At 47.3% G+C, this 20,618-nt stretch overlaps 1 protein-coding gene across 9 annotated transcripts in view; it reads right to left on the reverse strand.

Annotated features, from left to right (window-relative positions):
- The window catches only part of LOC112254849 (neurofascin), a 174,126-nt gene that overhangs the window by 46,640 nt on the left and 106,868 nt on the right, over nt 1-20,618 (reverse strand). For 7 of the 9 annotated variants that reach the window (XM_042324628.1, XM_042324632.1, XM_042324635.1 and 4 more), the window contains exons 3-7: nt 18,634-18,651; nt 12,235-12,340; nt 6,465-6,661; nt 5,857-5,979; nt 4,013-4,183 (exon numbers count right to left, since the gene is read on the reverse strand). In XM_042324628.1, the coding sequence (XP_042180562.1) occupies nt 4,013-4,183; nt 5,857-5,979; nt 6,465-6,661; nt 12,235-12,340; nt 18,634-18,651 (615 nt within the window). Of the gene's footprint in view, nt 1-4,012; nt 4,184-5,856; nt 5,980-6,464; nt 6,662-12,234; nt 12,341-18,633; nt 18,652-18,982; nt 19,037-20,618 lie in introns of those variants that run through there. The other 2 variants (XM_042324633.1, XM_042324629.1) reach the window with 2 other exon arrangements.

Consider the following 20,618-nt stretch of genomic DNA (forward strand, 5'->3'; position numbering starts at 1 on the left):
ATGTAATATTTTGCCTGTGAGAGGTATTGGTTAGGGTGAGTGTCATCAGGGTGTGTAAATAATAAAACACGCTACACTTGAATTCAATTCAGTTTAGCTGGCTGGTTAGCAGGCCAAGGTTAAGGTTTATGTGCTTTCTATTGAAGGAGCATTCCCCAAGAGAGGATGACTTTCACTTTAGCAGTGATAAATTCATGAACTTCTTTGAGGAAAAGATTATGATTATTAGAAAGCAAATTACGGACTCCTCTTTAAACCTGCATATTCCTCCAAACCTCAGTTGTCCTCCAAACCTCAGTCTGCACAACTCTGCCAGGACCTAGGATCAAGAGAGACACTCAAGTGTTTTAGTACTATATCTCTTGACACAATGATGAAAATAATCATGACCTTCAAGCTGCATACTGGACCCTATTCCAACTAAACTACTGAAAGAGCTGTTTCCTGTGCTTGGCCCTCCTATGTTGAACATAATAAACGGCTCTCTATCCACTGGATGTGTTCCAAACTCACTAAAAGTGGCAGTAATAAAGCCTCTCTTGAAAAAGCCAAACCTTGACCCAGAAAATATAAAAAACTATCGGCCTATATCGAATCTTCCATTCCTCTCAAAAATTTTAGAGAAGGCTGTTGCGCAGCAACTCACTGCCTTCCTAAAGACAAACAATGTATACGAAATGCTTCAGTCTGGTTTTAGACCCATCATAGCACTGAGACTGCACTTGTGAAGGTGGTAAATAACATTTTAATGGCATCGGACCGAGGCTCTGCATCTGTCCTCGTGCTCCTAGACCTTAGTGCTGCTTTCGATACCATTCTTTTGGAGAGATTGGAAACCCAAATTGGTCTACACGGACATGTTCTGGCCTGGTTTAGACCTTATCTGTCGGAAAGATATCAGTTTGTCTCTGTGAATAGTTTGTCCTCTGACAAATCTACTGTAAATTTCGGTGTACTTCAAGGTTCCGTTTTAGGACCACTATTGTTTTCACTATATATTTTACCTCTTGGGGATGTTATTCGAAAACATAATGTTAACTTTCACTGCTATGCGGATGACACACAGCTGTACATTTCAATGAAACATGGTGAAGCCCCAAAATTGCCCTCGCTAGAAGCATGTGTTTCAGACATAAGGAAGTGGATGGCTGCAAACTTTCTACTATTAAACTCGGACAAAACAGAGATGCTTGTTCTAGGTCCCAAGAAACAAAGAGATCTTCTGTTGAATCTGACAATTAATCTTAATGGTTGTAGAGTCGTCTCAAATAAAACTGTGAAGGACCTCGGCGTTTCTCTGGACCCTGATCTCTCTTTTGAAGAACATATCAAGACCATTTCGAGGACAGCTTTTTTCCATCTCCGTAACATTGCAAAAATCAGAAACTTTCTGTCCAAAACTGATGCAGAAAAATTAATCCATGCTTTTGTCACTTCTAGGTTAGACTACTGCAATGCTCTACTTTCCGGCTACCCGGATAAAGCACAAAATAAACTTCAGTTAGTGCTAAATACGGCTGCTAGAATCCTGACTAGAACCAAAAAATTTGATCATATTACTCCAGTGCTAGCCTCTCTACACTGGCTTCCTGTCAAAGCAAGGGCTGATTTCAAGGTTTTACTGCTAACCTACAAAGCATTACATGGGCTTGCTCCTACCTATCTCTCTGATTTGGTCCTGCCGTACATACCTACACGTGCGCTACGGTCACAAGACGCAGGCCTCCTAATTGTCCCTAGAATTTCTAAGTAAACAGCTGGAGGCAGGGCTTTCTCCTATAGAGCTCCATTTTTATGGAACGGTCTGCCTACCCATGTCAGAGACGCAAACTCGGTCTCAACCTTTAAGTCTTTACTGAAGACTCATCTCTTCAGTGGGTCATATGATTGAGTGTAGTCTGGCCCAGGAGTGGGAAGGTGAACGGAAAGGCTCTGGAGCAACGAACCGCCCTTGCTGTCTCTGCCTGGCCGGTTCCCCTCTTTCCACTGGGGTTCTCTGCCTCTAACCCTATTACAGGGGCTGAGTCACTGGCTTACTGGGGCTCTCTCATGCCGTCCCTGGAGGGGGTGCGTCACCTGAGTGGGTTGATTCACTGTTGTGGTCATCCTGTCTGGGTTGGCGCCCCCCCCCCTTGGTTTGTGCCGTGGCGGAGATCTTTGTGGGCTCAGCCTTGTCTCAGGATGGTAAGTTGGTGGTTGAAGTTATCCCTCTAGTGGTGTGGGAGCTGTGCTTTGGCAAAGTGGGTGGGGTTATATCCTTCCTGTTTGGCCCTGTCCGGGGGTGTCCTCGGATGGGGCCACAGTGTCTCCTGACCCCTCCTGTTTCAGCCTCCAGTGCTGCAGGCTAGGGTCAGTTTGTTATATCTGGAGTACTTCTCCTGTCTCCTGTCCTGTGTGAATCCCTCTCTCTGTCTCTCCAGCCTCCAGGATGGTATTTATGTGGTGTGGGGGCTGCAGTAGTTTATGTTTGTGTCCGGGGTGTCCTCGGATGGGGCCACAGTGTCTCCTGACCCCTCCTGTCTCAGCCTCCAGGGGCTAGGGTCAGTTTGTTATATCTGGAGTACTTCTCCTGTCCTATTCGCTGTCCTGTGTGAATCTAAGTGTGCGTTCTCTAATTCTCTCCTTCTCTCTTTCTTTCTTTCTCTCTCTCGGAGGACCTGAGCCCTAGGACCATGCCCCAGGACTACCTGACATGATGACTCCTTGCTGTCCCCAGTCCACCTGGCCATGCTGCTGCTCCAGTTTCAACTGTTCTGCCTTACTATTATTCGACCATGCTGGTCATTTATGAACATTTGAACATCTTGGCCATGTTCTGTTATAATCTCCACCCGGCACAGCCAGAAGAGGACTGGCCACCCCACATAGCCTGGTTCTTCTCTAAGTTTCTTCCTAGGTTTTGGCCTTTCTAGGGAGTTTTTCCTAGCCACCGTGCTTCTACACCTGCATTGCTTGCTGTTTGGGGTTTTAGGCTGGGTTTCTGTACAGCACTTTGAGATATCAGCTGATGTACGAAGGGCTATATAAATAAATTTGATTTGATTTGAAGTACTATATCATCGTATCACTATATATGTATTGAAAGAAAAGCCATTGAGCGGACAGATTAGCAGGCTAGGCTATGATGCTAGCTGTGTTAGCTAGCTGTGTTGTTAACAGATCCATTGCACTGAGAAGTTAGCATTAGCAGGCTAGGCTACGTGGCTAGCTGTTTAGGATGATGACCGGGTACTGCTGGGGGTGAAGAGTGGGGGGTAACTGGAAGTGTGTGTGTCTGGACTGACCACCATATGGGTCAGCGGAGTTGACAGAGGAAGTGTCGTTATACGGCATGCAGAACACACACACACACACACAGGGCTGTCAGCATGCAGAACACACACACACACACACACACACACACACACACACACACACACACACACGGCTGTAAGGATGAAAACACACGCACAGAGACACTCCTGTACATACACATTCACATACACATAATGTAAATAAAATGCACTTTCAACAAAAACATTTACAGAGGGGTTGATTTCCAGTTCCAAGAGAGCTAGCTGTAAGAATGGATGGGCACTGAGCACCGAGCAGCTTCTCCCCTGCGTCAGAAATGAGCACTGAGCACCAAGCAGCTTCTCCCCTGCGTCAGAAATGAGCACTGAGCAGCTTCTCCCCTGTGTCAGAAATTAGCACTGAGCAGCTTTCTCCCCTGCGTCAGAAAAAGAGAAATGTCAACTTCTTACAGACAGATGGGCACTGTGGAGAATTCCTCTGTCAGGAAGAATTCCTGGTAAAAGTCCTGGTAAAATAACATCCTGTACATGTCATGGCCTAGGCCACCACTAGAGGGAGACATCTCATATTTCATGTGAGGCATACAGGTTGACCATACAATAGATGATCCTATTCATACACAGCGATAGAACATGACTACATTCAAAGACTTTTGGTGGGTGTAGGGATACGTGTGTGTGTGTGTATATATGTGTGTATGTGTGTGTAGCCTACTTACTGGTCTGCACTTTGAGTGTGAAGGGGTTCTTCTGCTGGATGGTGTGTGTGAAGAGGAAGCGGGCGTTGCAGCTGTAGTCTGTGTGCGAGTCTTTAGCCAGAACATTAGAGAAATACAGATCTCCATTCAGACCCATGGACACACGCCTATCTTGGGTTATAGACATCATGGCTGTGGAGGGAGAGAAGGACAGAGGGAGTGAGGGGGAGAGGGAGGATTGGAGTGAGGGAAAGGAGAGAGGGAGAGAGAGAGAGAATGGAGGCGGTAGAGAGAGAGGAAGGAGGGAGGGAGAGATGAGAGAAGGAGAGGTAACGATGGGGGAGGAAAGAGAGGGAGAGAGAGAGGTAAATATGGGGGAGAATGAAGGGAGAGGGAGTGAGTGAGAAAGATCTTAAATCATTTAGACTGTATGCTTCATAATGGACCATAACATGATCTAATTTCAGAGGCATCCACTAGACTGGCCAAGTGGATTAGCCTACATCTCATGTGACTTGAAAAACAGAGTCAGTCCCAACCAGATAGATAAAGATCAAATAGACGTTACCCTTTAAACTCTAACTGTAGTCTGGTCTCATTGGCTTAAACTCCTAACTAGACTGGACCTGAGCTGAGTGTATGTAACGTGTAACAGAGTACCAGCAGTGTTAGGACACAGTGGTAGCCAGTGGGGCCAGCTATAGACAATATATCCTAACTAGGATTCTATATCTATGGTGCCAGCTAGGTCAGCTCTAGTGTTGTCATCCTCTGTGATGATGTAGCACTGGGACTGGGACTTGTCACTCTGGGGCTCTGTGTTAATGTTAACTCCTAACACACACAGATGCTCCCGACAGATGATCACACACTCTGTAACTAAGACGAGTGATAGGGCCAATCTGGTTGTCTTGACGGTGCCGTGGTCCAATCATCCCCCAGCCGGTGGTCAAATGTAGTGGTGGTGTGTAACTGGGACTGGGCAATGTGCCATAATGCTATGATTGCTATTATATACTTGATGTATTATGTTCATAGTGGCCCCATGGCTATAATTAGCTTGGCTAATAAAGATTTAGTGAAGTGAGAGTAGTGAAGTACAGTCCAGAGAGTATAGCGACACCATTAGCTGTGAAGGACTACTTCAGTCTGGGCTCTTAAAATGGCTTCTGCCTGCTCTTGGGTTCTGGCCTCAGCTCTTTACCCAGCAGTCAGATAATTACACACACACACACACACACACACACACACACACAGAATTACAGTGGGTTGGCAGTAACACACACCACTAGAGAAGAGGATAGAGAGATAGGAAGGAGGGAGAGAGAGAGAGTAACACACACTTGAGAGTGAGAGGTTTGAAACACTTCCAGACAGAAGAGGATAGATATCTTGAGATGAGAGGTTTGAAACACTTCCAGACAGAAGAGAGAGAGAGAGAGAGCAGGAACGAGGATATCTTGAGAGTGAGAGGTTTGAAACACTTCCAGACAGAAGAGAGAGAGAGGGAGAGAGAGAGAGAGAGAGAGAGAGAGAGAGAGAGAGAGAGAGAGAGAGAGAGAGAGAGAAAGTGAGGATATCTTGAGAGTGAGAGGTTTGAAACACTTCCAGACAGAAGAGAGAGAGGGAGAGAGAGCAGGAGAGAGAGAGGGAGAGAGAGAGAGAGAGAGAGAGAGAGAGAGAGAGGGAGAGAGAGAGAGAGAGAGAGAGAGAGAAAAGAAAGCAATAGCATTAAATAGCAAGTGACAGAAGAGCTGAGAGGTCACTTAAGAGGACAAACGACTGGGATAGAGAGGGACAGAAGGACACAGAGGGAGAGGGGGACAGACAGACATAGAGAGAGACAGAGAGAGAGCTAGACTCACCGCTGTTCATCCAGAAGGTGTGTGGAGGGGGCAGGCCTGGAGGAGGGTTACAGGCCAAGACCAGGGAAGAACCCTCACCCACTACTACTGGCTCCAACACCTCCTTGGGCCACAGAGGGGACTCTGACAGAGGGAGGGAGAGAGATATGTAGATGACATGAGATCACAGGAGGCTGCTGAGGGGAGATGGCTCATAATAATGGACTGAACGGAGTAAATGGAATGGCATCAAACACCTGGGAACCATGTGTTTGATGTATTTGATACCATTACACTGTTTACGCGCCAGTCATTACCACGAGCCCATCCTCTCCGATTAAGGTGCCACCAACCTCCTGTGTATGAGATACTTATTACAAGTCATATTCACTTTATAACATTTCAGAATATAGACTACTGATTTTTGTGTCTATGTCTATGTCTATATGTGTGTGTTTGTGTGTGTGTGTGTGTGTGTGTGTATGCGTGTGTGTCAGAGGGAAAGGGGGATACCTAGTCAGTTGTACAACTGAATGCCTTCAACTGAAATGTGTCTTCTGCATTTAATCCATGGGAGTGTGTGTGTGTTTGTGTGTGTGTGCGTGGATGTGAATTAACAGACTCCTCACTGGACACTCGTAGTAGGATCTTGTTGGTCAGCGCCGTTCCAAAGTCATTAGAGGCGAAACACTGGTATTCCCCTTCATAGTCCTCTGGCCTCCCTCCGCTCCGGAAGCTAATCTCCAGCGTTCCCGAGCGCTTCCGCATCGTCACCCGTGGATCCTTCCCCACGTTGAAGAACTTCCCGTTCCGTCGCCATGAGAACCTGAGTCACCATGGAAACAAAAAGAACATAACAGAACAGGGTCAGAACTACTGCAGAGATAGCCTGCAAAGTAATGTCATACTTTCCAGGTCCATACCCAAACAGTTCGAACTTCTAATTTTAAAAATGAATCTCTCCAAAAATAAGTCTCTCACTGTTGCCGCCTGCTACCGACCCCCCTCAGCTCCCAGCTGTGCCCTGTACAGCATTTGTGAATTGAACGCCCCCCATCTAGCTTCAGAGTTTGTTCTGTTAGGTGACCTAAACTGGGATATGCTTAACACCCCGGCAGTCCTACAATCTAAGCTAGATGCCCTCAATCTCACACAAATCATCAAGGAACCCACCAGGTACAACCCTAAATCTGTAAACATGGGCACCCTCATAGATATTATCCTGACCAACCTGCCCTCCAAATACACCTCCGCTGTCTTCAATCAGGATCTCAGCAATCACTGCCTCATTGCCTGTATCTGCTACGGGTCCGTGGTCAAACGACCACCCCTCATCACTGTCAAACGCTCCCAAAGCACTTCTGCGAGCAGGTATTTCTAATCGACCTGGCCCGGGTATCCTGGAGGGATATTGACCTCATCCCGTCAGTAGAGGATGCCTGGTTGTTCTTTAAAAGTAACTTCCTCACCATCTTAGATAAGCATGCTCCGTTCAAAAAATGCAGAACTAAGAGCAGATATAGCCCTTGATTCACTCCAGACCTGACTGCCCTCGACCAGCACAAAAACATCCTGTGGCGGACTGCAATAGCATCGAATAGTCCCCACGATATGCAACTGTTCAGGGAAGTCAGGAACCAATACACAAAGTCAGTCAGGAAAGCAAATTCCAGCTTTTTCAAGCAAACATTTGCATCCTGTAGCTCTAACTCCAAAAAGTTCTGGAACACTGTAAAGTCCATGGAGAACAAGAGCACCTCCTCCCAGCTGCCCACTGCACTGAGGCTAGGTAACACGGTCACCACTGATAAATCCATGATAATCGAAAACTTAAACAAGCATTTCTCAACGGCTGGCCATGCCTTCCTCCTGGCTAATCCAACCTCGGCCAACAGCTCCACCCCCCCCGCAGCTACTCGACCAAGCCTCCCCAGCTTCTCCTTTACCCAAATCCAGATAGAGATGTTCTGAAAGAGCTGCAAAACCTGGACCCGTACAAATCAGCTGGGCTTGACAATCTGGACCCTCTATTTCTGAAACTATCCACCGCCATTGTCGCTTCCTTGGACACTGTGCTATCTAACCTCCAAACGAGCTTCAATGCCATACAACACTCCTTCCGTGGCCTCCAACTGCTCTTAAACGCTAGTAAAACCAAATGCATGCTTTTCAACCATTCGCTGCCTGCACCCGCACGCCCGACTAGCATCACCACCCTGGATGGTTCCGACCTAGAATACGTGGACATCTATAAGAATCTAGGTGTCTGGCTAGACTGTAAACTCTCCTTCCAGACTCATATCAAACATCTCCAATCCAAAATCAAATCTAGAGTCAGCTTTCTATTTCGCAACAAAGCCTCCTTCACTCACGCCGCCAAACTTACCCTAGTAAAACTGACTATCCTACCGATCCTCGACTTCGGCGATGTCATCTACAAAATAGCTTCCAATACTCTACTCAGCCAACTGGATGCAGTTTATCACAGTGCCATCTGTTTTGTTACTAAAGCACCTTATAAAAAGCACTGTTTGAGAAGATTCTCCAATTAGAAATGCTTTTACGGCCAGGAGAAAAGGCTTAATTTGTGTCGGTGCAACCACACAAAATGTTTGTTTTTTTTCAGTAGCTCTTTTGATTGGTTAATCAATGATGACAGCACGTGGTTGCATAACTGCTAGGGCTGCTATTTTGGAAGGGGATTATAGAGCATGCTTACCGTCATATTTACATAAACTGTATAGTAGAGGAAAAGACTGAAGAGGAGATTAGGGGAGAGGAGAGTTGAAGAGTGGAGAGGAGGGGAGGAGGAGGGGGAGGGACAGGATAGAAGAGGAGATTAGTGGAGAGGAGAGGTGAAGAGTAGAGAGGAGGGGAGGGCAGAAGAGGAGGGGAGGAGAGAAGACAGCAGAGGAGAGCCCAGTCCCATAGCTCTGTCTGTGGCAGACTATAGAACCAGGGCCGTAGGACCAGAGCTACATCAGGACAATGGCTCACACTCTATATGAGGCTGTATGGGGCCAACAGGACGGTGTGGGACTGAATGAGTGATTGATACCTCTTTGAATGGTCCATGAGCATGAATAGTCAACTGCATTATTCTAACACAATTACTTTCCTGGGAAGGAAGAGGGGTGTGTGTGTGCATTGTGTGTATGAGCGGGCATGTGTTTGTGCATTGTGTGTGTATTTGTGTATGTGTGTTTGTGTGCATGTGTAGCAGTGTGTGTGTTGTGAGTGTGTGTAAACCTTCACTGTGCCTCAAAACAAACATAAAGCACCCCTGAATGAGATCACTGTGCTCAGCTGGTCAGAGCCACCTTACACAACCACAGGAGACTAAGGGTCTGTGTCTGTCTGTCTGTCTGTCTGTCTGTCTGTCTGTCTGTCTGTCTGTCTGTCTGTCTGTCTGTCTGTCTGTCTGTCTGTCTGTCTGTCGTCTGTCTGTCTGTCGTCTGTCGGTCGTCTGTCGTCGTCGGTCGGTCATGCTCATGGACCATTCAAAGAGGTATCAATCACTCATTCAGTCCTGTGTGTGTGTGTGTGTCTATGTGTGTAACCCTGTCCTGTTAAATTACTAAAATGTAAATGTGTGTGTGCTGCATGCCTTGTCATGTAATGTAATCTGCTGGAATGAGGGGAGAGGAGGGGGAGTGATGGGAGAGAAGGCAGTAGATGGGAGAGGAGGGGGAGTGAGGGAAGAGGAGGGGGAGTGATGGGAGAGGAGGCAGTAGATGGGAGAGGAGGGGGAGTGAGGGAAGAGGAGGGGGAGTGATGGGAGAGGAGGCAGTAGATGGGAGAGGAGGGGGAGTGAGGGAAGAGGAGGCAATAGATGGGAGAGGAGGGGGAGTGAGGGAAGAGGAGGCAGTAGATGGGAGAGGAGGGGGAGTGAGGGAAGAGGAGGCAGTAGATGTGAGGGGAGAGGAGGGGAGTAAGAGAAGAGGAGGGGGTTGTGGGGACAGGACGGGAGTGAGGGAGAGAGGAGGGGGTTGTGGGGAGAGGATGGGAGTGAGGGGAGAGGAGGGGGTTGTGGGGAGAGGATGGGAGTGAGGGGAGAGGAGGGGGGTTGTGGGGAGAGGACAGGAATGAGGGGAGAGGAGGGTAAGTGAGAGAGAGAGAGAGGCGGTTGTGGGGAGAGGACGGGAGTGAGGGAAGAGGAGGGGGAGTGAGAGAGAGAGAGAGGAGGCGGTTGTGGGGAGAGGACAGGAGTGAGGGGAGAGGAGGGTAAGTGAGAGAGAGAGGAGGCGGTTGTGGGGAGAGGACCGGAGTGAGGGAACGGGAGAAGAATGGGGTAGAGGGAACAGGCTGGCATATCAAGCTTTTAGGAGCGTCAGGTAGCCTTGCAGTTATGGGCATTGGGCCAGCAAAGGTCGCTAATTCGAATCCCCGAGCAGGCAAGGTGGTTAACCCCCAACAACAACTGCTCCCTAGGTGTTGATGATGTGGACACCGATTAAGACCCCCCCCCCCCTGCACCTCTCAGATTCAGAGGGGTTGAGTTAAATGCAGAAGAGACATTTCAGTTGAAAGCATTCAGTGCAACTGGCTAGGTATCCCCTTACCCAAGGTGGAAGAAGGAGAGGGCGGGGTATCATGTGGGTTCAGTGGGATCATATTGTAATGTCAGGAGAGCTGGCTGGCTGTCATGGGGTGGAGGGGGAGTGAGGGAAGAGGAGGCAGTAGATGTGAGGGGAAAGGAGGGGGAGTGAGGGAAGAGGAGGAGGAGTGAGGGAAGCGGAGGGGGAGTGAGGAAAGAGGGGGGTGAGGGAAGAGGAGGCAGTAGATGTGAGGGGAGAGGAAGGGAGTAAGAGAAGAGGAGGGGGTTGTGTGGGGACAGGACGGGAGTGAGGAAGAGAGGAGGGGTTGTGGGGAGAGGATGGGAGTGAGGGGAGAGGAGGGGGTGTGAGGGGAGAGGAGGGGGGAGTAAGAGAAGAGGAGGGGGAGTGAGAGAGAGAGAGGGGGGGTTGTGGGGACAGGACGGGAGTGAAGGAGAGAGGAGGGGGGTTGTGGGGAGAGGAGGGGGTTGTGGGGAGAGGACAGGAATGAGGGGAGAGGAGGGTAAGTGAGAGAGGAGGCGGTTGTGGGGAGAGGACGGGAGTGAGGGAAGAGGAGGGGGAGAGAGAGAGAGGAGGCGGTTGTGGGGAGAGGACAGGAGTGAGGGGAGAGGAGGGTAAGTGAGAGAGAGAGGAGGCGGTTGTGGGGAGAGGACGGGAGTGAGGGAACGGGAGAAGAATGGGGTAGAGGGAACAGGCTGGCATATCAAGTTTTTAGGAGCGTCAGGTAGCCTTGCAGTTATGGGCATTGGGCCAGCAAAGGTCGCTAATTCGAATCCCCGAGCAGGCAAGGTGGTTAACCCCCAACAACAACTGCTCCCTACGTGTTGATGATGTGGACACCGATTAAGACCCCCCTGCACCTCTCAGATTCAGAGGGGTTGAGTTAAATGCAGAAGAGACATTTCAGTTGAAAGCATTCAGTGCAACTGGCTAGGTATCCCCTTACCCAAGGTGGAAGAAGGAGAGGGCGGGGTATCATGTGGGTTCAGTGGGATCATATTGTAATGTCAGGAGAGCTGGCTGGCTGTCAGGAGGTGGCTATCATGGGGTGACTGGATGAATGTCATGGGTCACTGGATGGCTGTCATGGGGTGGCTGGTTGCTGTCATGGGGTGGCTGGTGGCTGTCATGGGGTGGCTGTCATGGGGTACCTGTTATTGGGTGGATGGTAGCTGGGTGGATGTCATGGGGTGGCTGGATGGCTGTCATGGGGTGGCTGGATGGCTGTCATGGGGTGGCTGGATAGTTTGGAAGTGAGGAATAGAAGTGGGCGTGGATTTAGGGGGTTAGGGAAAAGTGTGCCAATGAGTATTGGGTAGCGTTGTGGTGGGGTGCTGACAAGGTTCAGGTAGGGATTGGAATGGGGTCCAGGTGGAGGGTGAAATGGGGTGAAATGGGGTGCAGGATGGCAAAGCAGTGCTGAGCTGGCCTATTTATGCTCACAATAATGACTGCCAACCTGTATAACTGTCACAGTCAGTCAGAGGAAGAGAGAGAGAGCAAGTGACAATGCGGGTGACAGTAGGAAAAGTGCAGTTAAAGAGGGAGACAACAGGGAGATAGGACTGAGAGCTGGAGAGTAAATATGAGAGAAAAAGAATGAGGAGGGATAACAAGTGGAGACCCAGCTTCAGTGGGGTTAAAGGGAGGGATAGAACAATGGAGTTGCTTTTTGTCACAAACAAAAAGACAATAGAATAATCAGAGAGAGAGAGAGAGAGAGAGAGAGAGAGAGAGAGAGAGGGTGAGAGGGTGTGAGAAATTAGAGAAAAGCTGAGTGGAGGAGGGAGGCGACAGATGAGGGGAGGACAGAGAGAGGGATGGGTATTTGTGTGTAACTCACGTTGGCACAGGGTTCCCCTTGGCCTCACATTCAATGATGATGTTATCTCTGGGATCAACAATGTAGTCCTTCAATGACTGTTTCATTATGGTGGGAGGCTGCTTCACTAGATAGAGAAAGAGAGAGACAAAGGAGAGAAAGAATGCAAACAGAGAGAGATAGGAAAGGAGATAGAGAGAGCAAGATTCAGCAATAATGTCCGAGGAGGTGTGGTATATGGCCAACATATGCACAACACGGAGTGCCTGGATACAGCCATTAGCCGTGGTATATTGGCCATATACCACAAACCCCCGAGGTGGGTTATTGCTATTATCAACTGGTTACCAACATAATTGGAACAGTAAAAGTCATTTTTTGTCATACCTGTGGTACATGTATACGTCTGATATATCACGGCTTTCAGCCAATCACCAGACACCACACAACCCCACAGCGCAGACGCACACACACACACACACACACACACACACACACACACACACACACACACACACACACACACACACACACACACACACACACACACACACACAGCGCAGACGCACACACACACACACACACACACACACACACACACACACACACACACACACACACATACACACACACACACACACACATACACAAGCCATATCCAGGAGAAGTGAAGTGAGGAGGAGAGGATTGGGTTATGGTGTTGATACTGTGTATTCTCCCCTCCCTCTGGCCTTAACACAGCTGTGCTCACTCTTATTTAATTGCCCACTTAAGCCAGATGATTCCCCACTGTTTCTCTGCCCTGGTCCACTTCTAGATCACTGGGCACTCATTCCGCTCTGTACTGTCACCACACATCTACCAGACCCAGCCTCGACTGTCAGACCCAGCCTCGACTGTCAGACCCAGCCTCGACTGTCAGGCCCAGCCTCGACTGTCAAACGCAGTCGAGTCTATTTGTAATTTTCACTTTGAAATGTCATACTTGATTTTCCCTTTTGGAAAATGTATCAACCCCTACAAAAATGTCCATTAATTTTAATCCACATAATAATTCACATTACTGTTGCTGCAGGATTATTTTTCCGCTGTAGCAAACTGGCTCAAATTGAGATCCTAAATCTGTACACTGTCACTACACACTATCAAGCCCAGCCTCAAAGAAAATTGCTTGCCTCCCCTCCCATTGTACAAAATAGCCCCAGTTGAAAGAGATACTTCCTTGCCATGATGTACCAACATGGGAGAGAGGAACAACCGGTGAGTGTGTGTGTGTGTGTGTGTGTGTGTGTGTGTGTCATAAATCTTCTCCAGAGTAACCACAGTTTTAAAGGGAATAGCCCAAGTCCTATTGGAAGTCCCCTTGTCAAGATAGAAAGCTTTCCGTTAGAGAGAAAGAGGGAATTCCATCGCCCATTACTATTCTCTGTTTGTCCTCAGTTTGGGGATGCCGCCGGTTACCCAACTGTTCTTATGCACTACTGTAAACAATAGGTAACAGGCGGAGTCATCCATCCATTTGTGTTTCTATGGCAACCATACAAACACAGAGCTAGTTAATGTAAGTTGCTTCGGATTGGAAAATAAAACCTGCTCCTAGTAGGGCTGTGGCAGTCATGACATTTTGTCAACCGGTTATTGTCAAGCAAATAACTGCTGGTCTCACGGTAATTGACCGTTAATTAACATAAATACATTTATCATTTCCTGGCTTCCACACACAGCCTACTGTTTCGCCCTGACCTTAGAGATCCTTTTTATGTCTCTATTTTGGTTCGGTCAGGGCGTGAGTTGGGGTAGGCATTCTATGTTTTGTGTTTCTATGATTTTCTATTTTTATGTTTTGGTCGGGTATGGTTCTCAATCAGGGACAGCTGTCTATCGTTGTCTCTGATTGGGAACCATACTTAGGTGCCCTTTTTCCCACCTGTGTTTGTGGGAAGTTGACTTTTGTTTATGGCACATGACCTGTAGGGTCACGGTTTGTTTTGTATGGTTTATTGTTTTTGGTCGGCGTCATTCTTAAATAAAGTCAAATGTACGCTCACCACCCTGCACCTTGGTCCTCATCCGTCAACAGCCGTGACAGAACTTCCCACCACCAAAGGACCAATCAGCGTGGTAAGAAGGACTGGACATGGGAGGACATTTTAAATGGCAAGGGATCCTGGACGTGGGAGGAGATCCTGGCCGGGAAGGACCGCCTGCCCTGGGAGCAGGTAGAAGCAGAGAGGAAGGCGAAGGCAGCAGCTAAAGCAGAGCGGCAGCGTTATGAGGGAACACGGCTGGCAAGGAAGCCCGAGAGGAAGCCCAATTTTTTTTTTAGGGGGGCACACGGGGAGTGTGGCTGAGTCAGGTTGGAGACCTGAGCCAACTCCCCGTGCTTACCGTGGCTATGGGGTGATGTCGAGGCTGAGCATTCACATGCCGGTGTGCTCGGTGCCAGCGTCCCGCATTTGCCGGGTGGAAGCAGGCATCCAGCCAGAACGGGTGGTGCCAGCTCTGCACTTGAGACTGCCAGTGCGCCTCCACGGCCCAGTGTATCCGGTGCCTCGGCCAAGGAAGAGGCTTCCTGTGTGTCTCCCCAGCCTGATGAGTCCTGCGCCCAGCCCGGTCCCTCCAGAGTCGGCCCTCCAGCCCGGTCCCTCCAGAGTCGGCCCTCCAGCCCCTCCAGAGTCGTCCCTCCAGCCCCTCCAGAGTCGGCCCTCCAGCCCCTCCAGAGTCGGCCCTCCAGCCCCTCCAGAGTCGGCCCTCCAGCCCCTCCAGAGTCGGCCCTCCAGCCCCTCCAGAGTCGGCCTCCAGCCCTGGCCTCCAGCCCGGTACCTCCAGGGTCGGCCCTCCAGCCCGGTCACTTCAGAGTCGACCCTCCAGCCCGGACCTTCCAGAGTCGGCCCTCCAGCCCGGTCCATCCAGAGTCGGCCCTCCAGCCCCTCCAGAGTCGGCCCTCCAGCCCCGGCCTCCAGCCCGGTACCTCCAGGGTCGGCCCTCCAGCCCGGTCCCTTCAGAGTCGGCCCTCCAGCCCGGACCTTCCAGCGACGCTCTCCAGTCCGGTCCCTCCAGTGGCGCCGTTCTCCAGTCCAGAGCCTCCAGAGACGACGGTCCCCAGTCCGGGGCCCACTACGAGGTTCCCCAGTCCGGGTCGGCGGCGAGGGTCCCCGCACCAGAGGTGCCACCAAAGTGGGGTGAGCCAGCGGTGGAGCGGGGTCTGCGTCCCGCACCTAAGCTGCCTCTGCGGGTAGATGCCCACCCAGACCCTCCCCTATAGTTTAGGTTTTGCTGCCGGGGTCTGCACCTTTGGGGTGGGGGGGGTACTGTCACGCCCTGACCTTTTTATGTCCTTATTATGTCTCTATTTTGGTTTGGTCAGGGCGTGAGTTGGGGTGGGCATTCTATGTTTTGTGTTTCTATGATTTTCTATGGTTTGGTCGGGTATGGTTCTCAATCAGGGACAGATGTCTATCGTTGTCTCTGATTGGGAACCATATTTAGGTACCCTTTTTCCCACCTGTGTTTGGGAAGTTGACTTTTGTTTATGGCACATGACCTGTAGCTTCACGGTTTGTTTTGTATGGTTTATTGTTTTTGGTCGGCGTCATTCTTAAATAAAGTAAAATGTACGGTCACCACGCTGCACCTTGGTCCTCATCCGTCAACAGCCGTGACACCTACAAGCCACTGATGCAGACCTTTGGAACATCTACATTTTAAAAAGTCTAATAAATCCATGTAATATAGCCTACACCTTCACAATTAATCCATTATTTATTTTAGACAGGTCTAAAGGTACATGATATGAAAAAAATGTAGTATATTTTGGAAGAACAGAATAGCATACTCCGAGTTGTCCTTATTTTAGGCCCTGATCTGGCTATTCCATATGGCTGTAGGCTACACTAGTTCATTTAGCAGACATGATTTGCTTAGAATTCCATGGCATTATTTTATAGTACGAAGAATACAATTGAACAAAGCTGAATAAAATAGAAAGGATATTTTCTCCAATATTTGAGGGAGTGCACACATGCGGCTATTCTGTTTTGAGCTGTTAAGAAAGAAACAGGTACTCCACTATGTTTAATTTTGAGTTATTAATGTAACTTTAGTTGTTCTACAAACGTTGGGCTATATGTTTTGATTTTTAATACATTGTAAGGCTGTATGATGAGACTGATTTGAAAAAAGCTGCATGAAAAGCATGTTTTTTTGCACAGGCTGTACACACTTCATCAGTCTCTCATTCACTATTTGACAAGCACTTGATAATGCCTTGATCTTCCAGGTGGCATCACCTTTGTGTGGCCATAATGCCACCTAAAAAAATACATGCCTTTTGTGGCCAGTGGCCCTTGGGCTGATGAGGATGCGAAACGTCATTATCGAATTCTGAGGAGCATATTGAAGATATTGGAAGAACTATCCACGTTTACTTTTTGTCAGCCAACAAGATGAGTAGGCCTAACGAACAGCAAAAACACTCGACTGTCAATCTACTATCGCCAATAATACAAAAGTTAACCTATGATATTCTGTACGATAAATAAATATTCCAGACAGTCTGGGACAGTTGTGGGATGGGATAGATCCCAAAAGAATACAACCACTAACATCAGAAAAACGGTTTTAAGCAATGAGGCTGACGCAACAGATCAGAACGTTTAGCTTAAAATGTTGATCAACTATTAGGCAATTTCTTCACATAAGTGCAGCAATGTGCACACGGCAGTAGGCTATAAGTGTGTATGTTCCATTAGCAGGAAAACACCATTCTCAAAAGTGACCACAAATGTGATTGTGCATTTTTATGGTGAAAATGATCTTCCTCAAACTTGAAGCTCACGTGCTGCGTATGTATGTCACTTAGGCTCTACACCCCTTGTGAAGAGGATTAATGTGCCTCATTTTACAAAGTTATTTGGTCACTTTAGTTGTGATGCAAACCTTATCAAAACATATAGGCCAGGCTACATGAAGTGTGCGACTATGATTTGAAGAAGTTGCAAAAAAAAAAAGAAAAGTGCACTGTTTGCTGGGCATCATTCACAAGTGATAGGCTAATATTGTCACCCATCACACGATTATCATGCACCTGTCTCGAAAAAGGGGCCGCTGAAAATAGCAAATGGAGGATGCTTTTTCCCGTGGTTCATTTTCATGCCAGCCAGGTAGGCTATACTCCTGTTGTAAAGAGAAGCAATGTGCTTAATATTAGGCAAGTTGAGATATAAATATACGTAGTAGCCCTAGCCTATAGGAAGCTGATGGGATCCCCTCTGTTTTCTCATGCAATTGCATAGCCTATAGAGATGTTGCACAACATCAGCTCATGGGCTCTCATGAAGTGTTTCATTAGTTTGGAATACATTTACATTTAAAGTGACTAGTAAATAGATCACTAGTCACTTTAAACAATGCGTCTCTATATAATGCCACTTTAATAATGGCTACATATCTTACATTACTCATATCACATGTATATAGTGTATTGAGACCCAATCACTGGACACTTTAATAATGTCTACATATCTTACATTACTCATATCACATGTATATAGTGTATTGAGACCCAATCACTGCACACTTTAATAATGGCTACATATCTTACATTACTCATATCACATGTACATAGTGTATTGAGACCCAATCACTGCACACTTTAATAATGGCTACATATCTTACATTACTCATATCACATGTATATAGTGTATTTTATACCACCTACTGCACACTTTAATAATGTCTACATATCTTACATTACTCATATCACATGTATATACTGTATTTTATACCACCTACTGCACATTGCCTATTCCGCTCGGCCATCGCTCATCCATATATTTATATGTACATATTTTCATTCACCCCCCTTTAGATTTGTGTGTATTAGGTAGTTGTTGGGAATTGTTAGATTACTTGTTAGATATTACTGCACTGTCGGAACTAGAAGCACAAGCATTTCGCTACACTCGCATTAACATCTGCTGACCATGTGTATGTGACCAATAAAATTAGATTTTATGTCAGAGTGCTGAGTGCTTCTAGAGTGCTGAGTACCCAGCAGTTAGCAAGTTTGGTAAGCTACTAATGACCATCTAATGACCATATTGGCGGCAATACAGTCACCGCAACAGCCCTAGCTCCTAGTACTACACCATTATATCATTTACTGCTTTAAATGTGGGTTTAAATTGGTATTTTCATCCCCCATAGAGACAATGTAGAAACATGATTGAGTATTACAGCAGACACAATACACTCTAAGAAGAAAAAGTGCTATTTAGAACCAATAAGTGTTCTTCCGCTGTCCCCATAGAACCCTTTGAATAACCATTTTTTCCCTAAGAGTGAAGACAACAGACACAACAGAAAATAGACACAGTAGACACAATACAAAATATGACTGTGTTAATAAATAATACTTACAATCCTGCTGGATCTTTTCTGTTAGTCCCAAAGAGAGTGAGTGAGAGAGAAGGGCAGAGATAGAGATGTTGCAGGTGTTGTTAGTGATATTAGAGTGTTCATTGCAACACAGGCCTATAGCTAGAGCATGTCTACAGTGTGAAACAATGTTAGTCACCTACTGTAGTTACAGTTCTATTGTTATGGAGTAGGCATGTCGTCAAATGTTATTCTACAACAGTTATTATACTGTTATATCCATGTTTTGGATGTAAAGTACATTTTGTTACTAGTGTAGCATAATACGTTTATGGACTACAATGACTGTGAATATGTCCTGAATCAATGAAACAATGAGATGTAAACTTACCTGTTGATGATTCCACAACGGGAAAAGGTTGATTGTAAAGGAGGGAGCAGTGGAGAGAGGGAAAGAGAGATATGATTTTCATCTGCTACAATCAGCAAGTTAGTCATTTTCAACAGTACAGATGAACATAAATACACATATATGTAATTATATTCCACTGCATAAATAATCGATCCCAAAACAGTACATTTACATGTATAATATATTATTATGATTATATATTATTTACATATATAATATATTTCATATTGTCTTCATGGCACTCTTTAGCTACCCTGTAAATGGCCATGGCTAACATACTGTCATTGGCATTACTGTAGTGGTCCAATGCTGTGTGATTGGCAAGAGCACATTCCTCTTTATATGTACTAGTGTGTGTGTGTGTGTGTCCAAGGCTATAGGGGAACAGCTGCCTATAGACAGGTGGAACACCCAACCCCCACAGTTGTTTTATGATATTCATTGTGCCATATAGCCATGCCCATGCTGGAGGGAAAGAATATAATAGGATACCAAGTACATGACAACCATCATCAATAGAGGTCACCACTGGAAGCTGGGGGACAGAGGGTTGGGGGAGGGACGGGCAATGACAACAGAGATAAATCCATCTGTCATCACCTCACATTAGATACATTCAGTCCTATAGACAGCCCATGTTATCATTCAGTCCTCTCAGGTATAGCATTAAATGCACTGGGAGCACCAGAAGATTTGGGATAACCTCCCTGTGGTCTCTCAATGACCAGGGCTGATTCTCCCTCCCTCCATCCCTCTTAATATGTTTGGGAGACGTTGGAGGGTTATGAGGGTATTATGCATTTTACTCTGTGGGGGGGGGGGGTCTTCTCTCTCTCTGTCCCCCTCTCTCTCTCTGTTGTGCGTGTGTGTGTGTGTGAGTCCTCTGTCTGACACTAATTAATAGAGCTTTCTGAGGCCAGAGGTGAAAGGTTGTGGAGTATAAAGAGACATTGAGGGTGCTGTAGAGGGTAGATGAGGTGGAGACTACAGAGGTGATGACAGCTGATGGCCGTGTGTGTGAGGTCGAGAATAGGTAGTGTGAAGGTGTGTTTGACCGCCAAATAGCAGGTGCCCGTGGCACTTTATCCCGATCAAATCATTTTTCATAACACCACTGTGAGACATTCACAGCTATTATTCTCCTTTATGAAAAAAAAAACAAGAGAGAAAGGAGAGAGAAAAGGTCTCCTTTCCTTTGTCTCTTACTTTCATATTCACACTGGAGTCAGTCCAATGGGAGGCACAAGCTTTTATACATGTTAGAATGGCCTGGTATAGGACTTGTGTGTGTGTGTGTGTGTGTGTGTGCGTGTGTGTGCGTGCGTGCGTATGTATTGATGTTTTGGTTGAAATCTGACAAACTTTTACAGATGCACAATCGAGAGCATCCTGTCGGGCTGTATCACAGCCTGGTACGGAAACTGTACCGCCCTCAACCGCAAGGCTCTCCAGAGGGTGGTGCAGTCTGCCCAACGCATCACCGGGGGCAAACTACCTGCCCTCCTGGACACCTACAGCACCCGATGTCACAGGAAAGTTTTAAAAAATCATAAAGGACAACAACCACCCGAGCCACTGCCTGTTCACCCTGCTATCATCCAGAAGGCGAGTTCAG

The sequence above is a fragment of the Oncorhynchus tshawytscha genome, linkage group LG07 (assembly GCF_018296145.1).
Source record: "Oncorhynchus tshawytscha isolate Ot180627B linkage group LG07, Otsh_v2.0, whole genome shotgun sequence".
Taxonomy (NCBI): domain Eukaryota; kingdom Metazoa; phylum Chordata; class Actinopteri; order Salmoniformes; family Salmonidae; genus Oncorhynchus; species Oncorhynchus tshawytscha.